Genomic DNA, 24,982 nt, shown 5'->3' on the forward strand with positions numbered 1-24,982 from the left:
TTAAATTAAAACTATCTTTATATAGATGTTTTTTTTAAAAAAAAAAAATCTTAAAAAAAAAAAATCAGTTTAATCAAAAAATCTGAATTAAATAAAAAAATCCACTTTTTTAAAATTTAAAAAAATGTTGATTTTTATGCACCCTGGAGCTGGCAGATGCAGAAGCAGCATGCTCAGAGCTTTCAGCAAAGGGCAAACCTTTTCCTAACCAGCGGTAAAACTGTTCCTGTATCAAGAAGCAGCACTGACAAGCTCTAAAGGAAGTTCCTTTTCATCCTGTGGCCAGAATTGGCTGAAAACCAGCTGTGTGACCCCTGACTGTGTATAAAGGGGTATGGGTCTTGTGAGGGTTTGATGGGGAATGTAGAGCACCCACAACTTGGAAAGTGAAACTCAGCAGGTAGGCATGAGCTGACCCACTTGCTGCAGCTCTGCTGTCAATGCAAAGGGTGCGCGCCAGCTCCAGTTGACTGACCCCAGCAGGGTTTCAAAACCAAATCTATCCGCTGGTTATTTAAAAATATGAACTGGCCAAATCCTGCAACCTTACGTCTAACCTCAGCCCACAAAACAAGGGAGATGAGAGGCCGTCTATGAAGTAGGTTCTGTTGTTCCCAACACTTCGGGCCGTCACCATGATCCCACAGCCCACATCACCCATCTCAGAGCTCCTTTGCTTGATGAACCTTGCAGCTCTCTTTCACCTGAAACCAAAGGCTTAAAGTCCACACCAACCCCTTCTGCAAGGGTTCCCACACTCAGTCTAGAGCACTAGACCCAAAGTCATCACAGGGCTCACCACAAATGAACCTTGCCGATCCATCTGCCACTCTTTCCAGAAAAAAATCCCATTTTAAGGATAATCAGAACTCATGCTGTAAAACTATTTTGTCTGAATCTCTGCAGTCTGAACCATGATAAATAAAAACCCATGCCATAATCATTTTCGAGTCAATTAAAAAGACGGACTGTTTGATGTCCCTGATTTACAATAAACGAAGGGAAAAGTAAAGCACTACAAACAATGGCTATGCAGCTGCAGGGTAGAGTAACTCAGGAGGATTTTTATTAGTACCTAGACATAAACTGGCAGGACAAAACCATAAAGCTTGCCTGAAAATGAGCTTTTCTAGTAGGCAATTTGTTTTATCACCGCATTTAAAAGCTTCATCATCCACCCGATAGAGGAGAGTTAATTTTAAGGCAGGCTTGTGGATTCTAAGCATATATTATAAGGTACACGACACTGTAGATTTTTATTTCAGTAGCTTGTTATGCATGGGGTTTAGTGCCACTCACTGGGCAACATTTCTGACTTCAGAGTTATAGCTGACAAATGTCTGTGTGGGGCTGCAGTGCTGGCAGCAAACTGTTGCTGGAGGCATAAACCCCTTTAACTGAGGCTCAAAAGCCCAAGTTCTTACCACTTAGAATAATTAGAAACCTCACAAGGCATGAAAAAACAAAGCAAGAAAAATGAAAAGGGGAGTTATTAGCCTCAGTGGCCTAAGAAAATCAACTATGAGCAATGTGATGCTCAAAATACCCAAACAAGTTTTCTGCAGAATCTGCTCTTAAAAGATCAAGAGCTTTCAAGGGAAACTAATTCAGTCCAGTAAGAGGGAAATTTTTATACATTGAAAACACGTAAAAAAAAAAAAAAAAAAAAAGCAAGCCACCTACTTACTTGTTTTTAGTAGTCCTTTCAGACATTGGTAGAGGGAAAAAACCTGAGTCATTTGCTTATTTGCACTGAGGAATGTGCTGCACGGGCTTCAGCACAGCTAGAAATTAGAGATGACCAATTGTATAGTATTTGATCTCTGTTATCGAGCCAGAGACCATCAATTATCATTTCCCTTCTTTCTTTCTAGAGTCTTGAAGATGGAGAGCCCCACAGAGTCCATGTGCAGTTCACTTTAAATATTTTAATCAAAATGAGCCATACAACCATTCAAGTAATGACTTGAGCCATTCAAGTCATTACTACATTGCTAAACTGGGCTTCTAGTGGGTGTGTAATTAGATGCATTCGGGTTCAAGTGCTGTTAGCAGCACAACTGCAAACTGAATGCCAAGGATCTAGTAACACAATGACCAGAAGGCAAAAGTAGTAGGCAGAGAGAAAAAAAAAGGGGAAGGATAATTGATAATCTCTGGTTCTGTAACAGAGATCAAAGCTGCCCTTCAGTACACAAGTCCTAGGGTCTTGAAGGTCATGCTATGTTTGTAGGACATCGTAATAGGAACCTCACACCCTAAGCACCATGCTGCAAGCAGAGAACAGGAAGATAATATTTAAAGCATGGAGAAATCTACAGACTTGCCAAAATGCCTCCTACAAACCATGCCTGTACTGGTGCCGGTGAAGGGATATGTCTATCAGACCAGAACAAAAAACCTGTTCTCGGTAGCCATTACCTCTGGGCCATTTCAGATCCACATGAGAAGCCTGCAGACGTGTAAAGACCCAAACAACCTGGGAAGTAAATCCCACCTCCACAGGTAGTAAATGATCTCTCCAGGGTTCCAGTGTACGGGTCAAATTAAAAAATTCAGTTGCTCTAAGTCACGTGTGTCAACCTCAACCCCTAGCAAAAGACAACGCAGTTGCTCAGACAGATGCACTAGACAAGATTAGGCCACACTATCCAAGCATTTTAATAAGGAAATGCATGAAAACTCCAATATTACAGTAATAAAATATACTACTGAAAATCTAAAACTAATGATAAATAGCATTCAACTCTGGTACCTTAACTTGCTGCCTCTAAGCAGCCAACTCTCTCATGGAAACCAGGATCTCTGGCACGCAAGCACAAACTAAATAAACTGTCCTTTATCCAAGCAGGTATAGTAAACACAACGTAACTGTTTCAAATGATGTTTGGTTTAGCAGCTAATACATCCACCGGCATGTCAAACCTCCACTGGAGAACAAAAATATTCCCTGCTTCTATAAATCCAAGGGATCATATGTATATAAAGTTTGCTAGTTATTAAATCCATACCACCTTGGCATATTTGTAATGCCCTGAGTGCTACATAGCCTGTATTTCTAATGTTCTTCTTGTTAAACAGAATGACTTACTGTATATAAAACTGTAAGATTTAATCCCCTCTCAAGGTATGTAACAGTATGAAATAAGGACTATTTTGCTGGAGCACATGGATTCCTTTTTTTTAATAATTTTAATTACACACACAATACGTTTTTCTGTTTTTTCCAGATCATTAACCCTCAGGGAAGAACAATTTTCCAACACAACTCTGCTCCAGTTGCTGATTAAAACAATTTTTATATATTTCTGTGACATGCTGCTAAAGATGATTTATGATGGCAGCAAACAGTGTAGGTCACTGCCAAAGTTAGCAGCTGGGCTTGTTCCAGCTCTTAGTTTCTTTTAAGATTTACTCAGGTCATGCAATAGCCACTGCCTGCTGATAAAGACCAAAACTACTCCCTGTACCTAAAGCGTGAAAAGGAAAAAAAAAAAAAAAGCAGTAAGCCAACATTTTTAAAGTTATGTGCCAAAAGTTAGATGGCTTAATAAAAAATTACCTAAACTGCAAAAAAGGGTGAAGCTACCCATAGCTCTTTCTCCAGTCAGTCTGAGCTGGGGATTCTCAGCCCATCTGAAAAATAAAGGGCCTCAATATGAATTTAAATACTAATATTAGTGTCCCAAGTTTGAAAGAAAAAAAAATGATTCATAGCTTTACTATTCTAGCCAAATAGTCTGAGCAAAAAGAAACACATTCAAGTGGCAGAGATTCAAAAAAATGTTGGTCACTGGAACAGCTAACATTCACCAAAGTGTCCCAGTCCTGAAGGAAACGGTATGAATTCATTTCTTCTCTTGAGGCATATGGCTACAAAACTGATTATTCTCAGTTAGTTTATAAAAGTGTCCCGTGGTCTGGACATTTTAAATTAGACTCACCGTATTCTTCTGAGAAGTGCCTATTTCTACATTTGCTATCCTCCAGTTAGTATGACATGCAAGTGCCCAGACCAATTGGACTGGGAACAAGAACATCAGAAAGGATGGGCATTTCGGTCCAAATCAAAACTTTGACCATAAATGCCCCTCAAGATGAAGTTCAAAACCTTGCAACTGGAGCCGGCGTCTAACGTTTAGCTGGTGACCTGTGCTCCCTCTATGACAAGAGAAGAAAGGGTAACGGCCACATGAAACAAAAGCGAAACATTCACTTCTGGCAAATGTTATTGGGTTACACCACATGATGATTCAATTTAGACTTAAAAATGACTCGGTCTAAAATAAAGGGAATACATGGCACCAGACATAGGCATTTAATCCAAAGTGATAGGAACAGAAAGACCCTCTCATTTGAAAGATAATTCAATAGCCACATACTACTTTTGATTTCGCACTGGCAGAAAACGGAATTATTATTTTATACAAAGATAAATAGGTTTTACAACACTACTTTGGCTTCAGAAATTGCCTGTTAGGGAGGAAAACACTGCTTCAGGGAGGAAGCACATTCAGAGAAGGAAAAGGCAGCTGGAAACAACCCCAGACAAATGCAGACTAGTCATCTGTATGTACCTACAGTGGCAGAAATGAGGGGGCTGCACTGTCTGCTCTGAACTGCTCCCAGGGAAACACTATTAATGTCAGCTCCACCCCGCTGAAAAACTTGGTCCGTGAAGTCTCTTGTCCCTTATGCAGGAGAGACACCATATTTCTAGTAATAGGACTGACTTAGGCACAGCAACAAAAGGATTTGAATGCCTTCCAAAACTAACTAAATAAATAGAAAATTAAAGGCTTTATATTAAAAATGGAAACCTAGCCGACTCCACCGAGGCGATCAGCAAGATTTGAAAATGGTTTCGTTAGAGCTTAAAGCAAGAGGGACTATTACTTGATCGAAAGGACTGGTGCTTCTAGAAGGATGCACACCGGACACTTGGGAACCTCTTGTTTTTTGAACCAGCCACTAAAGAGAGAGGAAAGTCCCTTTATAAGGTCATTTGTGCTGTTCCCCAAAAATAAAGGTGCTAGTAACAATAGTATTGTATTATGGAGAGATGTCAGTTGTTCCATGCTTAACGCTGAAGTTATTCTTGATTTCTTCCCAGTTCACTGGAAGAAACCCAATTTGGCTGAAATTTCACAGGTATGAAATAATTCCAGAGTAAAAGTTTTTGAGAAGTTAACAGTAAATTGGACACGGCATGTGGGAAACATGAGGATCCAAAAACTGAGGTGAACTTACTCCTTGAATATTTCCTGGCTCAGTTTGGCATTAAAAGGCTTGGCCTCCAAACTCCCATTTTTTTAATCTGTTGATGCTGGCAAGGGCTGGGGCCAATTCTGAGGAAGGTGTTGGTGGAATTAAGTTATTAGAAGCAGTTTCCACATACACTCTAGATTTGGCTGCTCTGAAACCCCTTGGTCCCCAAAGGCACTTGCAAAGTTTCCCTCCGCTGAGGATTAACCGCAAAAGGAGCATATTAGAGGGGGCAGGTGGTTCTGGCCAGAAAGCAGGAAAGATTGCTCCTGAGGTCGGGAGGAGGCAGCAAACTATGTGAAGAGATAAAAAGTAGGGCTGTGCAAAGCTTCAGCCCCCGATTCGATTCGGCGGAGATTCGGCCTGATTTGGTGGCCATATCTCCGAATCCATCTCAAATCAGAGGACCCTTTAGACTCTCTGAATCGAACCGGAGAGATTCAGAAAGATTCGGACATAGACACAGCTTTAAATGTATAAGCTTATCTTCTCCCCCATAGCATTACTTAAAGGCAAAACATATAACCTTATCAACAGTGGTCCTGGTTTCCAGTGTTTAAAAATCACAAAGAGTCTGATAAACACCCATCATAGAAAATCTCCAATTAAAACCCCCCAAATCCATGGTTTCTGTGATTAGAATGAAACACCGTTATATATTTAGGTATCAGTTGAATGCAATATTATATTGCTGTATTTATAATGTTAAAGCAATTTGGAAGCCTACCAGTGCCTCAATCACTATAATAAAATACATTTTAAATATCCATACATTTTGGCATTTGATTTGGGGTTTTTTTACTGTGAAAAGTCAGAGCTCCCCCGACCCCTTTGCTCACAAGGGCATGGGGCTAGCTGCAGCTGGGTGCTGAGCAGCCCTGCTGCTGGTGCCCTGCCACTGCTCTTCACTCCCCACCCACAGCCCCCTGGGCCCTGCTGGTGCCCCTCACTCCCTACCCACAGCCCCTTAGGCCTCTCAGCCCCACTGGAGGGGACACCCAGCTGCCAGAGCTACAGGGCCAGGGACCCAGGTCCACAGCCCCCCGCAGCTCCTGAGCCCCAGCTGTGGTACAGCAAAGCATGAAGCCCAGCTCCCCATCCCCCTTCGGGCAGAGAGGGACTGCCAAGGGCCCAACTCTGTGCCGCCACCCCCACTGCTGCCAGGAGGGTTGGGGCACTTTGCCATGGTGGTGCGGGGCTCACAGCAGTGGCAACAAGCTTTCCCGCCCCACTCTGCCCTGCCATGTTGGGTCCTGCCTGCTGGGCTGCGGAGGCCCCAGGAGAGGGAAGCTGGGTGGGGAGCCTGAGCCCGGAGGCCAGCCCACCCCCACACGTTGCACACAAATCAGGGGGGCACGTACCTCCCATGCTCTCCCAAGGAGTGCGTGTAGCAGTAGGGAGCCACCCCCTGCCCCAGTGTCCTGAGTGAGCTGCCTGTGACCCCGTGCCGCTCCCCACCTGGGCCCTGCAGCCACACGTTCTGGCCCTGTGCCCCAAGCCCCACGCACTGCCCCAGCCTTGCCCAACTCTCTCCTTTACTATGGGGGCCTCAATTCCCACCCCCACCCCGCCAGACTTACCTGTGGCAAGCTGCTCTCCAGGCTGCCTGGCAGCCATGTGCAGGCATACATGTGTGCACATGCAAAGAGCACCCGCTGCTGATTGCCTCCTCCCACTCCCCCAGCCATTTCCCCCGTTTTTCTCCTTAAAAGGAGAAAATACCATGTTTTGCCATGACAAACGGAAAACCCAGATCCCTGTTTATCAACAACATTGTTCACAAAAGGCACAGAGGGGACAAAACTGATTTCTACAAGGCTACTACTTCCGAAGGCACGCCAGAAAAGGACCAACAGAGTACAACCACAGCCACCGCAGGAACAAAACCCAGCTGGGCAGTCACAGCTTGCCAAAAGCATTTCACAGGAAACGGTAGTGCAGAGCGTGTAACAGGGACTCCTGGCAGCTGCTGCCTGGACTGGAGGAAGCAATTCTGAGTTTAAATACTTCCTCTGTCACTGATAACGTGCTCCTGCTACTTTCAGTGCCAGAGTTTAATGGATAAGCAACTGGATCTTTCATCTGTAGTAATCCAGCCCACTTCTAGTATTGAGTCTCTGGATTTTTTCCTTGCTACTATAAAGCACATATGGAGCACACCGACTGAAAGGGTACTTTGCATCAATCATTAGGTCATTAGAGGAAAGCAAATATTCTTTCCTCCCTTTATTCCAGCTTCTTGGGCTCTGGATAGAACAAAATACACTGGAATTACAAGGCTGACCAGCAAACACACTCTACTTCTAAAACATGCACCAAATAAACTATACTGATGGAGTTCATTATTAGTACTACCCATCCCTCTCTCCCTCGCTCAGAAATAAGAGGGTCTGTGTCCCATCTGTTATTAGTCCAACTGTATGCATAGTTGTAAAAGGAGGAAAACTGAGAAATCGTCATCTTCACCTAACTTTCGCCAAAAGAGATCAGCTTACATAGGACATACTCATTATTCCACTAAAGTAAGCCATATAAGCCTAGAGACTGACTTTTGGGTCATTATGCAGCAGACCCAAAACTCCTACCGAAAAGCATGACAACAGCAATCCAACACAACAAGGAAGAGTAAAATCAACTATCACTGCAATAGCCACCTCATAGACGGTGAATCTGCAGCACAGCAGCACAGCTAGTCATAGAAAAGATATCACAAGAAACTCCCTTGTTTCTTGTTCGATTCCTGGCTACAACACCACTCCAGCCACGCTCACACAAATGCTGGTCTGGACTGATATAAGCACCTTTATGGCTACTTTATTAGATCACTGAGCTACGCAACTGCTACATTTTTGTTCAAACGGTACAACTGTTGTGTGTAGACAAGTCCTAAGTCTCACTGGAAGTTAACGGGCTTTAAGAGACGAAGACCAAGACTTTTAAAGGCACGGAGGCAGCTAATGCCCCTGGAATCACTTCAGCCTTTTTTTCAAATGGGAAGTCTGGGGAATTTTGACCACGTTACCCTTACATTATAAATGATACTTCCCAAGTGCTTTCTAAGGTACTGCCTGCTAAGCTGCTTTGCTTAACTGGGCTCTAAATGGTTTATCTAACAAATAAAGCAAGCAAGTGGGAGAACGGGGGGGGAAAGAAGCTTGATCTTCTGGAAGCCTGGCGCTTTCCCTCAGATTATGCTGCTGAATATAATATGCATGAACAAGTCCAATGTACAAAGACCTGCGAGTCTTTTCACCAATATTTTCCCATCTATCATTAATCAAATTCAGAGGATATACATGAAACACCACATCGCAGATACCAGACAATAAGGGTGGAAAGGGGCGAGGAGCTAAACAGAGGAGAAGGAAGCTCAGTCCACCCGATCCGTTCTGAATCAGCACGTTCCAACCACTGCGTAGCAATGCCTGCTATCGAAAATATGGCTTGCAGAGAGGCGGCAAGAGGTTTAGCTCCCGTCTCCACTTCTCCAAATGAGTGAGGCTTGCAAAACCTCACCCACCCCTAGACTACAACAAAGGCACTGCGCAGGAGGTTGGCCTTTCATCCCCAAATTAAAAAGTCAACAGTGCAGACTTGAAAGATAAATGCAGTGATAAAATAATGTATTTAATCAACGCACCGGTGAAGTCTTTACACTGCTGTGATCAACAAAGCACGTCCCGTTACTGAAGTGTTGGTATCAACAGGGTGTCCCAATAAAGAGAGCTACTTGCCTGGCTAGTCAGCCTTTGGCCTTACAGCTATGGCCATTTTTTTTCTGCCAGTTAAAGCTGCTCTCTGTGAAAGGATTTAATTTCACTGTCTCAAATCCAGGCTGAAAGTATATTGTATAGTTTCACTGCTTAAAAAACAGTACAAAAGGGAAAGAGCCTTCCAAAGCTTTGCTTTGCTTCTTGCCTCTTTTGTGCTAATGCAACCTCCTGTTCTAGAGTGGATTGCTAAGATAATAATACTTTATATCATATTATGCTCCAGCTTTCCACAGCACTGCACAAACCTCACCAAATAGCTTACATAACTCCCAATGCGAAGTAGGTGTTATTATCCCTACTAACACAAGTGAAAACCAAGACACTGACAAGCCGAATATAATTTGTCTCTATACCAGTGAGTTCCTTATACTGCTGCAGTCATCAAAGCACATCCTGTTACAAAGGCGTTTAATTAATTTGTCTGAGGTCAGGGCAAGCAAGCAGTGCACTCGGGATGAGAACTCAGTATATCCTGGTGTCCGCCATGTAGGTGACAGCGAACCATACACCAGACCGACCTGCTGAGAGCTGAAAATGCACAGCTAAATCAAGTGTAAAACCCAGGAAGTTACTTCTCACAATAAGAGAGCAAAGAAAATATTTCTCAACGTTGACAAATACGGCTGCTGGCTCACCCTTCATGCCTTGGATGTCACGCCGCCCACGGAACTAGGACGCCAAGTGGACATACACAAACCAAAATCCCATTTATAACATTTTATAATCAAAATCCCATTTATAACATTTTATAATCAGCCTTTAAAGCATTTTGAATAGCAGCAAGTCAATTCAAACGAGAAAATGGGCAGCTCTACTGCACTCTGGTGACTCAAACCACACAGAAACCTTCACAGGAATACGGTTTATTCCGTAAATGTCATTTGCATTTTATTTTATAGAAAGTGGCAAGAGTTTTTTAAAACTGATTTTCAAAGTCTCCTATAGAGAGAAGTAGTTAGCCATGTTCGTGAGAAGTCAGGCAGCAGGCAGAGCCCAGTGGCACCTTAGAGACTAGCTAGTTCGGAGAGGCATCAGTTTTGGCAGGCAACAGCCCACTTCATCAGACGAACGAAGCACTGCCTTCTGCCCCTCGTTTCAGATGGAATTTCATGCTCAACGCTCATTAAGCTGCTTTGGAAATCTCAGCTTAAATGTGTATCTGAATTTGAGACACAAGAACAAGTGAGTTCCCATCCAGTGGATGAATCCAGGCTACACACAGCTCCTTCACTGCGTAACCCATGCAGCGTTCAGCACGATGGTCGTGCAACTGCCAGGGCATCTCACTGGTGATGGGCAACGACCCTTATGGACCAGTCCTGGGTCTCTTTAAAAAGAGAAAAATCAAGCTGATGTGAGTGGGGTTTTGTTAGCACTAGAGTAAGAACAGAACAAATCCACTTTCATGTCTCATGAGGCTGATTTAAGAGCATCTAGAGGTGAAATGTCAAGGTATTAACACCCATTGCACAACCAAGCCCCTATTGCATGTGATATAAACATTACAAAGAGATTTGAAAGCTGGCCAGACTGTTAATAGGCACCTTTATGCAATTACTGTTCTAGCTATAAAACGCTGCATTTCTCTTATGCAAATTATTAAGAGCACATCGTTTTTACCAAGAAATTACACCCACCATGCCTTCAGATGCACATTAATAATTTGCAACTAGGTACCAAGCTGTCATTCAAGAAGCATGTCATTCCAGCCTACTGCTATTCTCTTGTCTACTTCAATCCACTAGCACAAAAGAACCACTCAGGACTGTCACTTGTTTAAGGTTCAATACCGCACTATGCTTTACACCAGGGAACTGCATCAATAGATAAAACTAAGAGCTTTAATTTGTTTTTCTTTGACAGCTTTTAATACTTGGTCTTCTCCCAAGAAACCACAGTAATGCCCATGGCCTTTCACGGTCAGAGATCTGGGGAATGTGATTTAGGTCCCAGGAGCAGTGAGTCCCAACCACTCTCTTACAGTGCTTCTTATTCCTGTTGGAAAGTTGCTGCCCAATGGGACTCTACCAGCTATCACTGGCACAACGTAGAAACCAGAAGGTAGGGTCTAGTAGGGCTCTGATTCAATAAATAAATTTAAGCACATGCTTAACATTATGCAAGAAAGTACCCCTACAGTTAAGCATGATTTTTTTTTTTTGCTAAGAGCCTGGGGAAAAACTATTTAAAACATGTAAATGACTTAGGATCTGAAGTCCTAACTTTCAAGAGTACCTTGGGCAATTAAAAGCCTAGAGTTTCACATTTCAAACTTTTACCCCAGATAAAGGTTCACGGGCAAAATAACATGAAGAAAATTTGAAAAGATCACACATGCTTTTACCACTGTGATTAGAAGCTCCTTTTCATGAACACTAAATTCAGCATCACTGCCATCTAACCATGCCTGAAGTATTAACACACATCAAGATGTACTGAAACTACAAACACAGTCCAATCATTGTCCTCAAAATATTTTAAGCAATAATAGAGAGCCACAGGACGCAATCTTGCTCAAGAACATCATTATGTCGGAGGTCTGGTAATGCACTCAATATTCTTATTATTTTTGAAAGATGGAAGAGACGAGAGCATTCTCAGGGGAATGCACAATGCAATACAATATAAATCTAGACGGAGTCCTGCTCAGCACTTACACCTGTATGAAACCCTCTTCAAAACAACAAAAAGATTAATGGTGTCAGCTCAGAACATAAAAAGAGATCTGGGTAGGGAGGCAGAGCTAGTCATGCTCTCCAGATACAGAGGAGCAGAAAACAGTTGTGATTCTCATTAGAAACTTCATGCAATACAAAAGCTGGATCCTGCTCTTCCTGGTTCAGTGGCATATCTTCCATTGACTTCAGTAAGAACTGGAAGTAAACACTAGAGCAGCATGGAAAGGCAACATGATCCAAGACTGACACTTGATACAAGTCCCACAATACAAGTTCTAGTCTTGGTTTTGCTACCGATCAGCTGCATGAGCTCAGGCAAGTGACTTCACCTCTCCATGCTGTGCCCATTTTCCCCTGCCTGTTTAGAAGGTTAGGGCTTTCGCATGTATGTTCACATGCACACATGCGTGCAGCATCTAGCAAAACATGCGGCTTTGAACACAGCCTGTTGCCTCTTAGTTCTGAGAACAGGGACTGAACTTTGTCTACTGTTTTCTTTACCAGCTATCGCCCACCAGACGGTTCCACTCTTCCCTCTCACCAGTGCTACTGGGCAAACCTATCGTTCCAAAAGCAGACATACTTGAACAATAAGTTGAAACTGGGATGTGATCATTTGATTCCTTATCGGGCAGAATGTTCCCCGGCAGTGGGAGAGTGGATGCATGCTGGCAGAAGCACAACTTTCAAGGGCAGAACGTTAGAAATCTGTAACTAATTCACTTCACTTTACACAAAATGATTCAGATGTTAAAGGGGGGCAGCCTGGGAATTCAATCCTCCCTTGGCTACAGAGCTGGTGGATCCTAGAGGCATCAATGGTGATACCGGTCTCTGAAAGCAAGCACTGCATTAAAGAGCATGAGGTGGTTGACAGCCTCCTGTTATTCGTTTAAGGAGGACAGACCTGCTGGGTGTACGTGTGCCAAATACCACATAAACCAAACCTGAACTCACATCTATGCTATAAATACTTGGTTTGCATATATTTGCATATGCATATTTATATAAATGCACACCCATGCAGGAAACAAATGCTCGCTACCAGTTGAGTAAAAATTCAAAATTGTTTGGAGCAGCTGTCTTAAAATCCTGACATTACTCAAACCCAGAGAAAGATCATTCTCCCTTCTATTTCAAGAGGGCATAAGTATAATGAAAGTAGAATCTTGAGCTAACCCAGATAACAGAAAATTAAAGTGTACCTACCTGGAGTGCTATCAAATGCTTGGTGTAGTTTAAACAATGACAAAAAATAAACCCAATTTTATATAAAAGAAAGCAAAACTCACCTGTATGTTGCCAAAGTCCACATTCTCATAATGGAAGTGTGCGCACTCAGCCATCTTCGGGAAGTGGCCCTTGGTAAAGGATAACCTGAAGCACATTAAAAGTAATCCATAAGGTACAAACCACTGAAAGAATTGCTGGAATCAAACGCTGTGACAAAATGCAGCTAACCCATTATTAAAGTGCCTGTCCAGGAAGCTCCACCGTCTTAAAGCCACCAGAATGTACAACACCTTTTATGTGAGGCATTAAAAAGCAGTGAGGATAGGGATTCGGTGAGGAAGGTAAACTGAGCCACAAAGGGACATTTATCATTGCCTCTTTGGGGAAGAGCATGCATTCCATCACCATCTATAGTGTCTATAGGGAAGGATGCTCCAAGACCTGGTCCACCTTCACCTTCGCTGGGAGTATTCATCTGTGAACACCCTGATGCAAGAGAGACACGTATGAAAGTAGAAGTTTACCTGTGAAAGGCATCACAGCCCATCAGTCCTGGGTGGGTGTATCTGAGGATGCAGAAGAAATTTTTTTTTATCCTTTGGCTTTTTTAAGATTCAGAGGTGAGGCATAATCATCCCCAAGTGTCCCAAGCTACTGCGATGGCTGACAGGGGAGACGTCTCTGGCTCTGCTACATGCTCTTGCTTCTGCTGAAGCTGCTATAGACGCCTATAGATATTTCTGGTTGTGAGCCAGTGAGAGTGTCATTATCTGGCTCTCCCTTCCCACGGGAATTTAAGTGGGAAGTGAGACACAGCATCTGGCTGCTAAGCACTAGAACAAAGAGCCATTTTCCCTAACAGCATCACAGCATGACAAAAGGAGGGCTCTGAATGCACAGATCAGTGCTGGACAGTTCTGGATGTTAGGTCAGCAGTCTAGGTAAGTATGGGCCAAGTTGTAATGCCAGATTTTGAACCCACTCACAGATTATGAGTTTAAAACTTCAGCTTCTGGCCGTTGAATACATTCTGCCAAGGGAAGGCGTTCATTCCCCTGGCAGACAGAAGCTAGAGAAAAAAAGGAGTGAAAAAAAGCACTTTGAACAGGTTACAGGGAAAAAAGAGATTGAAAAAAGGCAGCAGAAAGAGGGAAAAATTCTAATGAAAACATATAGAAAGGCCACACAGTTGCTTTTAGCTTTCCTACCGAGCACAGGAAGATGCGGGAAATATCACACTTACGCACCGAACAAGCTTCCCCTTAGTTTGTTTTAATGAGCCATATTCAGATGGGAAATTACAAGAGCTTGAATCACAAGAGTGAGATCCAAAATCCAAGTGAGCTTTGGAACCACGCCAAAAGAGCAAGCAAGTGTTACAAGCACCAACACCACAAGTTACATCCATTCCCAGCCTTAACATCCAGGCCCGTTATCTTAACTGATCACAGTGTTCCCTCTAAGGAGAAGCAGTCTGTGAGCACGCTGCTTTGATGCATCGTGGGGCACTTACCAAAGGTAAGCTACTCACCCAAGGCAGGCAGCAGGGGCTGGGGCCTGGAGGCCGGAGGGCTAGGGGCTTCAGGGCTGGAGCCGGGGGCTGGCACGCGCTCTGCCAGCTCTGGGACACTGCTCCATTCCCCCGCTTCGCCTCGGGGAGCAAGGAGGCACATGGCATCAGAGCTGGGGAGTGGAGCACTTCCACGGAGCTGGATGAGCATGCAGAGCAGTTTTCCGGAGCCAGCAGAGCCTGCACCAGCCCCAGCCTCCATCCCTGCCTTGCCTCACCCCAGGGAGGAGCCACTGCCGGCTCCGAGTGAGGCTCTGCTGGCTCGGGGGAACTGCTCATGGCATCAGGGCTGGGGAGTGGAGCACTTCCCCGGAGCCTGCAGAGCAGTTCCCCAGCACCGGCAGAGCCTCACTCGGGGCAGGCAGTGGCTCCTCCCCACTCGCAGTGGATGGGGCTGGGGGCTGGCGCAGGCTCCACTGGCTCTGGGGAACTGCTCGGTGAGCTCCGTAGGCTCCGGGGAAGTGCTCCACTCCCTAGTCCTGATGCTATGTGCCTCCTCACTCCCTGAGGCAAAGCAGGGGAATGAAGCAGTTCCCTGGAGCCGGTGGAGTCCGCGCCAGGCTCCCACTCCCGGCCAGGCCTCCGCCTCTGCCTTGCCTCTTGGAGGAACTTACCATCATGTAAGTGTCCCATGCCGCAGCCCTGCTCCTATCCCAGCAGGTACACGGCACGCACACGCACACCTTAGAGAAAACCTTGATCACAATTACTGTATTTAATAGTATACAGGTCCCATGCAGCGTATAAGTCAACCCCATTTTTTCGATCCAAAAAGTTAGGGATTTCATAGATCTGGTGCATCAAGTTGACCTAACTTCCTGGATCAGAAATTTGGGGTTGACTTATACCAGCCCCTGTGTGTCATCGCTGCAGGCTGGGTACTCAGGGAGGTAGACACGTGCTACAGCACTGCTCACAAGGGAATGGGCTTGGGCTTGGCTGGCATGGCCCCATTCCCTGCAAGCAGCACTGCCTGGACTGTGTCAGTCGAGTGCTAAGCCTGGCAGCACTCACCTAGGATGGAGCCACGTCAGCCAAGTGCTAAGCCTGGCCCCGTCTCCTGCAAGTGGCACTGCTGAGCGCCAAGCCCAGCACCCACCACTCACAGGGGCAGGGCCGGTCTTGGCAGCGCCACTCGCAGTGGATGGGGCCAGGCTCAGCACTCGGCTGGCGTGGCCCAGGCAGTGCCACCTGTGTGGGATGGGGCCGGCTCAGCGCTTGGCTGGTGCAACCCAGGCAGCGCTGCTTGCAGGGGATGAATGAAACCTGAATGAAAAAGAGGCTAATCTGCCCCCGCTTTAGCTCTCATTACAATGGAGCAACTGCACGCATGGGGACAGTCACTGTAAAGCAGCTGAGGCCTGGGAAAATCCTACCGCTTGTTAACTGCAGACTTGTTACGGATTCGACAGGCTCATGAACCCACTCACAACTACTTTAACCCCTGGTTTGGGAACTGCTGACCCGCAGGCCACTTTTCACAGGTTGAAGGTCTATGTAGCTCTGATACGGAAACTACCACAAATCCCGCTAGGCTTCTGGATACATTGGTTCTGCTGAACATAGCTAATGCAATGGAGATTAACAGGGTGTGCTGAGAGGACAGAAAAGCTACAGAGCTAAGAAAAGCAATGGTTTTGCTCTTACTTTTTCACATTCTTCACTTTCATGCTTGCTGTGCTGCCACATGTCCGAAGTGGCAGCTCCCCTGTAATATCTGGGATATCTGCACCTCTTGCCTACAAAAAATGAAGAAATGGAATTGTTAGATAGGTTGCACACTACATTTTGTTGCCTCCAACACAAGCTACTTGTACACCCTGCCCATTCGATTTTCCAGATGCACTTTTCTTAGGAACAGACACTGCATTTGTCCCTGAACAAGTTGTGTCTGTGTTTGTCCCAAAACAAAAATATCCCAAAACTGGCATGTACACGCATAGCTCTTACAATAAGGGGTTAGGTAAGGCTAAATAAATTGCCACTTTTCCACCATTGCTTCAATGATGCAGTCCCAACATAACCATTCAGATGTACTTTGCTATGTCCCAGAATAAGTTGTTAGTGCTTCTTATCCCATGAACCTTTTTAGGATGTATCCCAGGACAACGGACACAAACATTTAAACAATGTCACTTTGTCCTAGCATAAAATGGTTTACTCCGGGACAAATATAATGTCTGTTTGTAGCCTGAGTCCAGAGTTTCTGATCTCACATGCAATTAGCTTCCCATAGAGCCCTGAATCTCATTAATCAGTAACAGATACAAGAGATGATAAACCCAAGGAATTAATAAGGAAGAGCTTTTCAAAACTAGGAGCTAATACATGGACCTAAACAAGTATCCTGATTTTCAGAACTGCAGCCACTGAAGGCAATAGAAGCTGCTAGGACCTCAGCATTGTCGAAAATCAGTTTAATTATTTAAGTGCCTAAGCATGGAAATGTTTCTGGAAATGTTTTGGATTCTTGGCTTAATTAAATGTACACAGTAAAAAGCCTGGATCAATACTAAAAGGTACACCAAAAAGGGATCACAAGATACACATCTGCTTGTAAGTGCATGTTGCGTTGTTGTTTAACATTCCTAACTTCCTAGTCATTCACACTCTAGACCTTTTTAAAATTTACTGTCCCGTCACTAATGAAGTTTCAGACCGAAAGACAAAGGGTAAAAAGCACATAGCTGGTGCAATAGCAGCAGTTGCGTCTTCATAGTTTGCCTCACTCGGAAGGATAAATTTGAATTGTATTTACATCCCTTGGGTACTCATTTACCTCCGCTAAAAAAAAAAAGATGATTTTACTGGAGGCCTGAGTTACCTCCTCAGTGTCTCCAAATATCACATCGCTCATAGGATGCATAGGAAGTCTGTATCATTAAAACATCTAAGAATAAAAGGTACAGATACTGGGTCCTTTAGTGCACAGTTGTTCACCTAGGCCAGAACTTCACCTTGTGGTACAGCTCTGATTTTTCCAGATCCTACAATCAAAATCATGTTCACCCACAGGCCTAGTGAACCTCTATAAAGATGTACACGGGCTCAGCCATGCACATAGGAAATAGGGCTGAAGCATTAATTTTGTTATTTGTAGTAACTGTCACCACAATTTTAAGAAAGAATTGGTTCAGGCTTTAATGATGGATGACAAAGACGTGAAGGGGATCCAGAAATTTCAGAAGCAGTTGGAGTGGTTTCAATATTGCCAGAGGCTCAATCTTCCTACTTTGCAGTTTTCTTCTGTTGTGAGCTTCATACTGAACACCGGAGAACAGGATGATTGTACTTTTCTACACTGCTCTGTGTATCCTTATTCAAAATAACAATTTTACTCTCTTTATAAGGAAGACAATTTACTTTATGTATCAGGCCACAAATAAATAGGATTCCAAGCCTTTAAATATATGTTATTGGTGACATTTACCCTTAGAATAAAAACAGGCATGTGATCTGCAGCAAAAGAACCTTCCCTTGGCTACTTAACAGGTATTCACAGTAGTAAAATTCAGGACTAGATTTCAAGCACCTCTTTAATTGAAGGCATTTAGAGCCACAGTTTTAGCACAGCTTCATTACTAGCTCTGAAACTTTTTCTTTTCTTTTCACAGCACAAGGCAATGAAGTGCCAGAGGCTACGTCAGTGCTTTACATACTGTTCAAAGTAACACGGCCCTTGCTTTCAGTGGCTTCCCAGCCAGATAAAGAGATACCATATAGAGATGACAATTTAGGGCCTTGTTACACATGAATTTTAAGCAGCTCCCGGAGCTCTTAACCCCTGGATTGTCCGTACATTAACAGCTGACACTAGTTTTAAGCACACTTCAGGCACCTTAAAGTTACGCCACTCCAGGGCAGGTTTCTCTGGTCCATGCTCCCCGGCTCATGTTCCATCAGTGTGCGGCCACTCCCCACAGACGAGCCACCCAAGTTGCAGTCCTCCAGCATCCCTGGGTACAGTATAACCACCCCACCCTCCTGCTTTGTGTGGACAAACTTTCCATCCCCTGATCTCTACTGATCAGGGGACAGTTGTGGCACCAAGTCAACTAACCCCCTCCTCCCAGTAGTGTGACTTTCCCACTTCCAGGGCTGCAAGCCCATGCACATACCAGCTAGCCAGGTCGCAGAGCACAGACAGGTCTAGAAGCGGTCTAGTTGGCTATGGAGGGAACAAGGTAAGGAGCCGGACTGGGTCCCCATGAGCTGGCATGTCCCTCCTGGGGCAGGGGGAGTAGCACCCCAAAAGCACCTACCTTCACTGCTCCCACATCCCAGCCACCTTGGGAAATAAAACCAGCACCCCCATACCCCAACCCTAAACCCAATTTATTAAAACACTAGCAAACTGCCTGTCGTGAATGATGTCCCCCACCCCCTGCCGTCCGGCCCCCAGGGACAGTGGGGAGGGCAGCTTGCAAGGCCACTAATACTCGGTGGCACACAACATGTCCCCACCCCCCACCGCCCCTTCTCTGCCGGGTGTCATCAGGGGTGGGCAGCATTTGGGGAGGGGGGGTGCAGCAGCGCTGGGGGGGTGCTGCCACCAAAAACCCTGCCTTCCCCCTCCCTCTACCCTCTCTCCCTCCCGTCCTCCCCTCTTCCCGCCTCCCCCTCTCTGCCAGCTGCTGTAGCGGGGGGGGGGGGGTGACTCCCTTGCCCCCTCTGTCTGCAATGCTCCAGGCCCTTGCAGCCAATCAGAGCAGTGCACGCGCACTTGGCCTGGAGAGTTACGGACAGACAGACTGACAGCCAAACAGACAAAGGCTTTTATCATCTTAAAATAAGGCCTTCTTTAATTTACTCCCTCTTTATTTCTTTTTAAAGTCTCTCTCTTTTTTTATTGTTTTTATACTTCTTTTTATTTTATCCTTTAGTGACTTCATTTCACCACTCTTCCCCACCTCCATTTCTTTTCCAGCTCCCATTTCATTACTCACCCCCATCCCACAGCTCTCCGCCTCTCAGCTTCAGGTTCCCTCCTCCCCCCAACCCATTCCTCACTCCCCCCACTTAGAGCAGGGCTAGGAGCCTGTCCTGGCTCACCAGCCCTGCAGTGGCAACTCAGTTGTAGCTCCTAGTCCAACCCCTGCTTGCCAGCCCTCTTAAGTGACAAGTCACAGCTGCTCAGGTGGGAGAGAGACAGGGAAGGTTTTTAGCCTTAAGGTGCGACTGCTCCAAACTCAAGCTAGCACTAACACCGATCAACATTTGAGCAGCTCAACGTACAACGTGTAACAAGGCCCCTAAAATGGACCAACAAGGGCTGCAATGCTATAAGGTCGCAAGAGACCTGCTGGCTCTTGACTTCTCACTTGCATTCCTGAGACTGAGACTGAAAGGTACTTGGCAGACAAGGTTCTTTGAGTAAAGAAAAGGTACCTGGATACTACAAGGACTGAGTCTCCATAAGCATAAGTCATACTGGGACAGGACAATGATCTATCTAGCGCAGTATCCTGTCTTCATAATGGCAAGTTAGCAATGCAACGGCAAGTTGTAGAGGAGAAATACTGAATGGGGCACGTCTAGAATGATGATGCTGTCTTATCACCACGGCATCAACCACCTATGCACATAATCAGGTTCCTTTTTTCAAAAATAAAATTTATCCAGAATGAAGGGTGGGTACAGGTCAGTCATGGAAGACCTAGGCAACCAAGAAGACCCACAGAGAAGCTGGGAAGAGGATACAGAAAGTGCATGGCACACAACTGTAAAAGGAATTGGCAAGAGCAAAATAAGAAGGCACAGAGGAAACAAAGAAGTGTGGAAGCTCAGAGAACAGACAGATACGTGATCCTTTGGTCTTGGCCAGAAGGAGCTTATTAGCGACCTGGAGGAAAACAGCAAAGGACGAGGACAACTACAGGCCAAACACAGACCGAATCATGCACACGAACAGTGTCCAGAATAACAAATGGCCGAGAGACGGTAAGGTGGTCCTTTCGACTTGAATGCAAGAACAGAGTAGCATTCTGTGAAAGCCATTCACTAATGACAGGCATAGTGGAGTGGTCCAGTGCTCTGATCTGGCATGCTAATTCTTGTGTTTCTAAACAAATCCAGAGAGAGACGGCTGAGCAGAGCTAATACATGCCAGAAGGGTAATAGAGCTCAAGTATACCCTGTGGTTTCCAAAACACAGAAAAAAGAAAACGGTCCGTGCCCCAGAAAGCTTCCATTCATACAATCCAAAGTAAGAGCATACCAAGTGGTTTCTGTGTATGTGAAAGTCAAAAGATGCAGGAAGAGGCCAGGCAGAAAGAGGCCAAGGCTCAGTTCTCTGACAACTCTATAATATTACTGAAGCCATCTTAAAAGACTGGGTAACTACTGGCAAGCCTAGTACAGTTCGCTGTTGTTGCTGCTGCTGCTGCCACCATTAGCCAGTACCTGAAGCTTCAGAGAAAAGAAAGAATCCTCCATTTAGTGTGTGCTACACTGTATATTACCTCATATGGGGCACGGGGATCTTTCCTGTCCCTCTTGCGCAAGCAATTATCTTAAACCATGTGGGATCAAATAGCCCAGCCTCACCCGAGCATACAGAGCTGAAAAACTAATAGTAAAACATATCCATCAGCCATCACTTAATGTTTTATTTAAAACAATAACAGAGGTCTAAAGGGAAAAAAAAGGGTATCGACTCTGAAAAGCAGGAACAAAATCCCTGAGGGCGTGTGTAGGATTTCAGTAATACAGAGATTCTCTGCACAAAGGTGAATTCCTCCCTAATTGCATTACGTGCTGCCCTTGGAAGTGCAATGCTACAGCAATTATGAGCAATGCCTCCTCCCCTGGGCATTACTGATTCAGTTGGAATCAGTGACACAGCTACTCTCACTACACTTGCACCTAGGCAGTATTTTAATATCACTGCCCTATAAGCAGTCTGTGTATAAAATATGCACTCACATGCTGAAGGAAAACAATTACAATATTTATATCCTTAAATAAAACAATCCTTGACTGAACTTTATTAATTAAACAATTACTGTAGTCTACAGCATTAGCAAAATACTTAAGAGTCTCAACTATGAATTCTAGCGTTGAGGATAGCCAGTTTAATAAACCTTCCAGCTCTTTTACATAATAAAATAACTAATTGCAGTACTAAATATGCCACTCCTGTAAGCAGTTTTTAAGCAGAGCCTGATGTATTGCCTGTCTGGATTTCCATGGGAAAGAACTTTTGTGGGAAGAAACATAACTTTTCCATCTCCCACCTGCAGCAGAAGCTGGCGTCATGTGAAAATTGGTAAGTGACTCTGACAGCAAGAGGTGGGCTCCAAGCCATTTTACAGCTGTGGGTACAGATCACCCTGCCTGACTCAAAGCTGTGTAGGCAGAAGCCCACACTTGAAGAGACTGCAGTGCCAACATTTCTCTTTGGAAAACTCATTTTATTCTCCCCTTCCCAGTTGACTTGTGTCCAAATCATGCTGGAGGGAGTTCTGGGCCTCTCTGGCTAGGGACAGACATCCAAAAAACCTGAATTGATTTAATCTTTGCAGGTTAGTCTAACCTAGCTAGGCTAAATTACTATGCAACTGCACAGACATCCCAGACATGCAGGCACGTGCCTGCAGTGGCTCAGGCTAGAAGCCAGGGGATGCTAGAGTAGCCCTCCCTTCCCTTCCGGAGGGCTGAGCTGAGGGGGCTGTGGGTGTGGCTGAGGATGCTGCGATTACGGAGAGGTCCCCCCTTCCTTGATAACCGAGCATTTATCAGCTCTGTTATGAGCATTTAGCACCCTATCAGAAAACAAAGCCTCGCTCTTTAGTTCAAGCTCTTCTTAAACAGCTTTTTCCAAAGGAAGGAATGCAGGGACATTACCAGCTGAGCTGCTGATTAGCTTAAAAAGCCCTAAGTGGACACTGTCCTATCTGCTTTACACAGCATTAGCTAGCATACCACATGCTGGCTATGGTCGGTGCTGTGGGAGAGAGGGGGAAGGGATCTCTGCTTAAACAGCAAGTGGTGAGAGAGGGGAGGGGAGCACAGGGAAGCCAGCAGATCCGCTGTGCCTGCAAGCCTCTGCTGGAGCATCAGCCAGTGAGCAGAGGGGAGGGGCCCGCTCTGCTGTAGAACAGTCACCTAGCTCAGAGAGCATGCTGGGATGCTGGGGGAGTCTGGTTAATCTTAAACCAGCAAGGGGTCTGAGACAGACATTGGTGGCAAATCAGTTAAGTCTGATACTACATTCAACCAGGTTCCCTCTCAAACCATTTTCAGCCATTTTCAAACTGGCTTATGTGCACTGAATGTCTGTTCTGTTACAACTTTAAACCAGTTTCGGATCACTTACACGAGTTTGTGTGTAATGTCTGTCCCTAGCCTTGGTATTCTTTCAGTGTGCATTCATTTAAACAGTCCACAATGAGATGCAGTACATTTCCTTTGATTGTTAAATTAAAGGGCTGCATTTCCAAATGGACTGAAGTTGGAGCCAGCTTCAGAAAAGCAATCTTGTTACCAGTGGGCCCAATTTGAGAAATCTCAAAAATCAGGAAGCGTGAGAAGAATGACGGTTCTCCTCTGAGCTAGAAGCCCTTACATGAAGTACCGGCAAAAGGAAAAATTTCCATCGATGGAACAAGAAATGGAAGAGTATTGATAAATAACACATATTTATTGCAGCTTAAGCATGCCACCAAAATAAAAGCAGCTACTTTCTTTCCCAAAATGCACGAGCACATGCGCATGCACACACACGTGTGCACACATGCACTTTACCATTATTACTGATTTATACTGGTTTTGCTCTGAAACCTGGAATACAGATTGTTACCCTTGATAAGTCTTCCCTCAAAATATAAACAAAATCCACTAAAATGAGATTTGTCATCTTTTGTGCCTCTTGTCACAGCAATTTGATTTTAAAAATCATTTTGAAACAGCTGAATTATTTACATTTTAAAATTAGCTCACAAGCATCTGCAGTTGTTACTTTTCATTCCTTATTTTCTATGCATCAGTGTTCTGTGGAAACCCAGTAATTGCATAACAAATCTGTTTATGCAAATTATTTAGTCTGATTTTCATAGTTTAATGTCAATGTTGCTTCAAGTCTGCACTAGTCCAAAACTTAGTAATCAAATTAGGGCCTCCCAGAACCTAGTCTATTGACTTCAAGCGGCTTTAGATCAGAGTTTTTCACTGCAATGCAGCGGTTTTAACATTCTTTTCCAATTACAAATGAAACTATTTTTTATTTAATTTAATTATTTAATTTACGCATTTCACCACCATACACATACATTATGGACAATTAAGACAATATTTTCAAATGTGGGTACCTTAAGTGAGACACTCAAATTCTTTATGAAGCACAGATACTTTGGAAATTTTGGACTTGTGCCTAAGCCCCACTGAAAATCAATGAGACTTAAGGTATGGACAGATAAACTACAGCACCATAAATGTGGGGGATTTTGCTACTGCGTAGCTGAACCTGATACAACTGTTTGGTCTGTCCATTCCTAGTCCGGAGTAAGTAAAGCTAAGGCATCGCCATTTCAGGAGTAGATACTTTGGTATACCTTCTTCCTTCACTGAGGGTTAGGAACAGATGGAGAATTCAGTCACATTGGATCTGCCGACAGGCACTGCCAGGGTACGTGCACAGGACCGTATTAACACAAAGGCAAACTAGGCATGGGCCTCGGGCCCTGAGGTGCAAGGGGGCCCAGTCCTTCCCTCCAAGGCAGTAGTGTGAACGGCCGCATCCACCTCCTTTCCCTTCCTCTGGCCTTGCTGCTGCAGTGGCTGCTTCCTAGAAGTGGCTCCAAGCCCCGCTCCCCACGGGCAGCAATGCTGGGGTAACGAGGAAGGTCTTGACTGGCCTGCATGTGGCCCGCAAGTTTGCTTGCCTAGGACCCACTAAAGGGTTAATCTGGACCTGTACATGCAGACGTTACATTTATATCAACCTAAACAGAATTAAGTCAATCTAAATGCCAGTCTGTGCAAACATTTGGGGAGCTTAAGACAGGTGACAAACGGCAGGCTAAATTAGTTCATCGGAGGAGGTGAACTAACTTAGATCAGAATACGGGCTCTGGGTAGCTGCTGCCAGCCATGGAGTCTGGGCTGCTTGCAGCCTCCTAGTCGCCTGCTGGGAGCAGCCCAGGGTCTGTGGCTGGCAGGCAGCAGCTGCCCAGAGCCCGGGTCGGTAGTGGTGTGCTGAGCAAAATGGCCACGCGTGCCAGGGGTTGCCAACCCCTGGGTTAGCCCCACCTAGTGAATATCTGTACTCATCTGGAGCGTGGTTCCAGGGCTGGGAAAGCCCAGTCATTTATCCCAGGCCGACAGCTGCACTGTTCCTACCTTCCTCTAATGCTGACTGGGCTACTCTCAGCCCACTGCTACTTCCCCCAACACCTCCAGATGGACCTCCCCCAACCCCAAGGACCGACCAACCCCCAGCCCAATTCTGTGAGCCTCCCCCCACC

General features: G+C 45.0%; 1 protein-coding gene across 3 annotated transcripts in view; it reads right to left on the bottom strand.

The window, feature by feature from the left end:
• The window catches only part of ARHGAP32 (Rho GTPase activating protein 32), a 464,420-nt gene that overhangs the window by 196,295 nt on the left and 243,143 nt on the right, over window positions 1-24,982 (bottom strand). For 2 of the 3 annotated variants that reach the window (XM_019546988.1, XM_019546987.1), the window contains exons 4-6: window positions 16,167-16,258; window positions 13,474-13,515; window positions 13,009-13,093 (exon numbers count right to left, since the gene is read on the bottom strand). In XM_019546988.1, coding sequence (XP_019402533.1) covers window positions 13,009-13,093; window positions 13,474-13,515; window positions 16,167-16,258 — 219 coding nt within the window. The remainder of the gene's footprint in view (window positions 1-13,008; window positions 13,094-13,473; window positions 13,516-16,166; window positions 16,259-24,982) is intronic. The other variant, XM_019546989.1, reaches the window with a different exon arrangement.

The sequence above is a fragment of the Crocodylus porosus genome, unplaced genomic scaffold (genome assembly GCF_001723895.1).
Source record: "Crocodylus porosus isolate Cpor-Errol unplaced genomic scaffold, CroPor_comp1, whole genome shotgun sequence".
In the NCBI taxonomy this organism is placed as follows: domain Eukaryota; kingdom Metazoa; phylum Chordata; order Crocodylia; family Crocodylidae; genus Crocodylus; species Crocodylus porosus.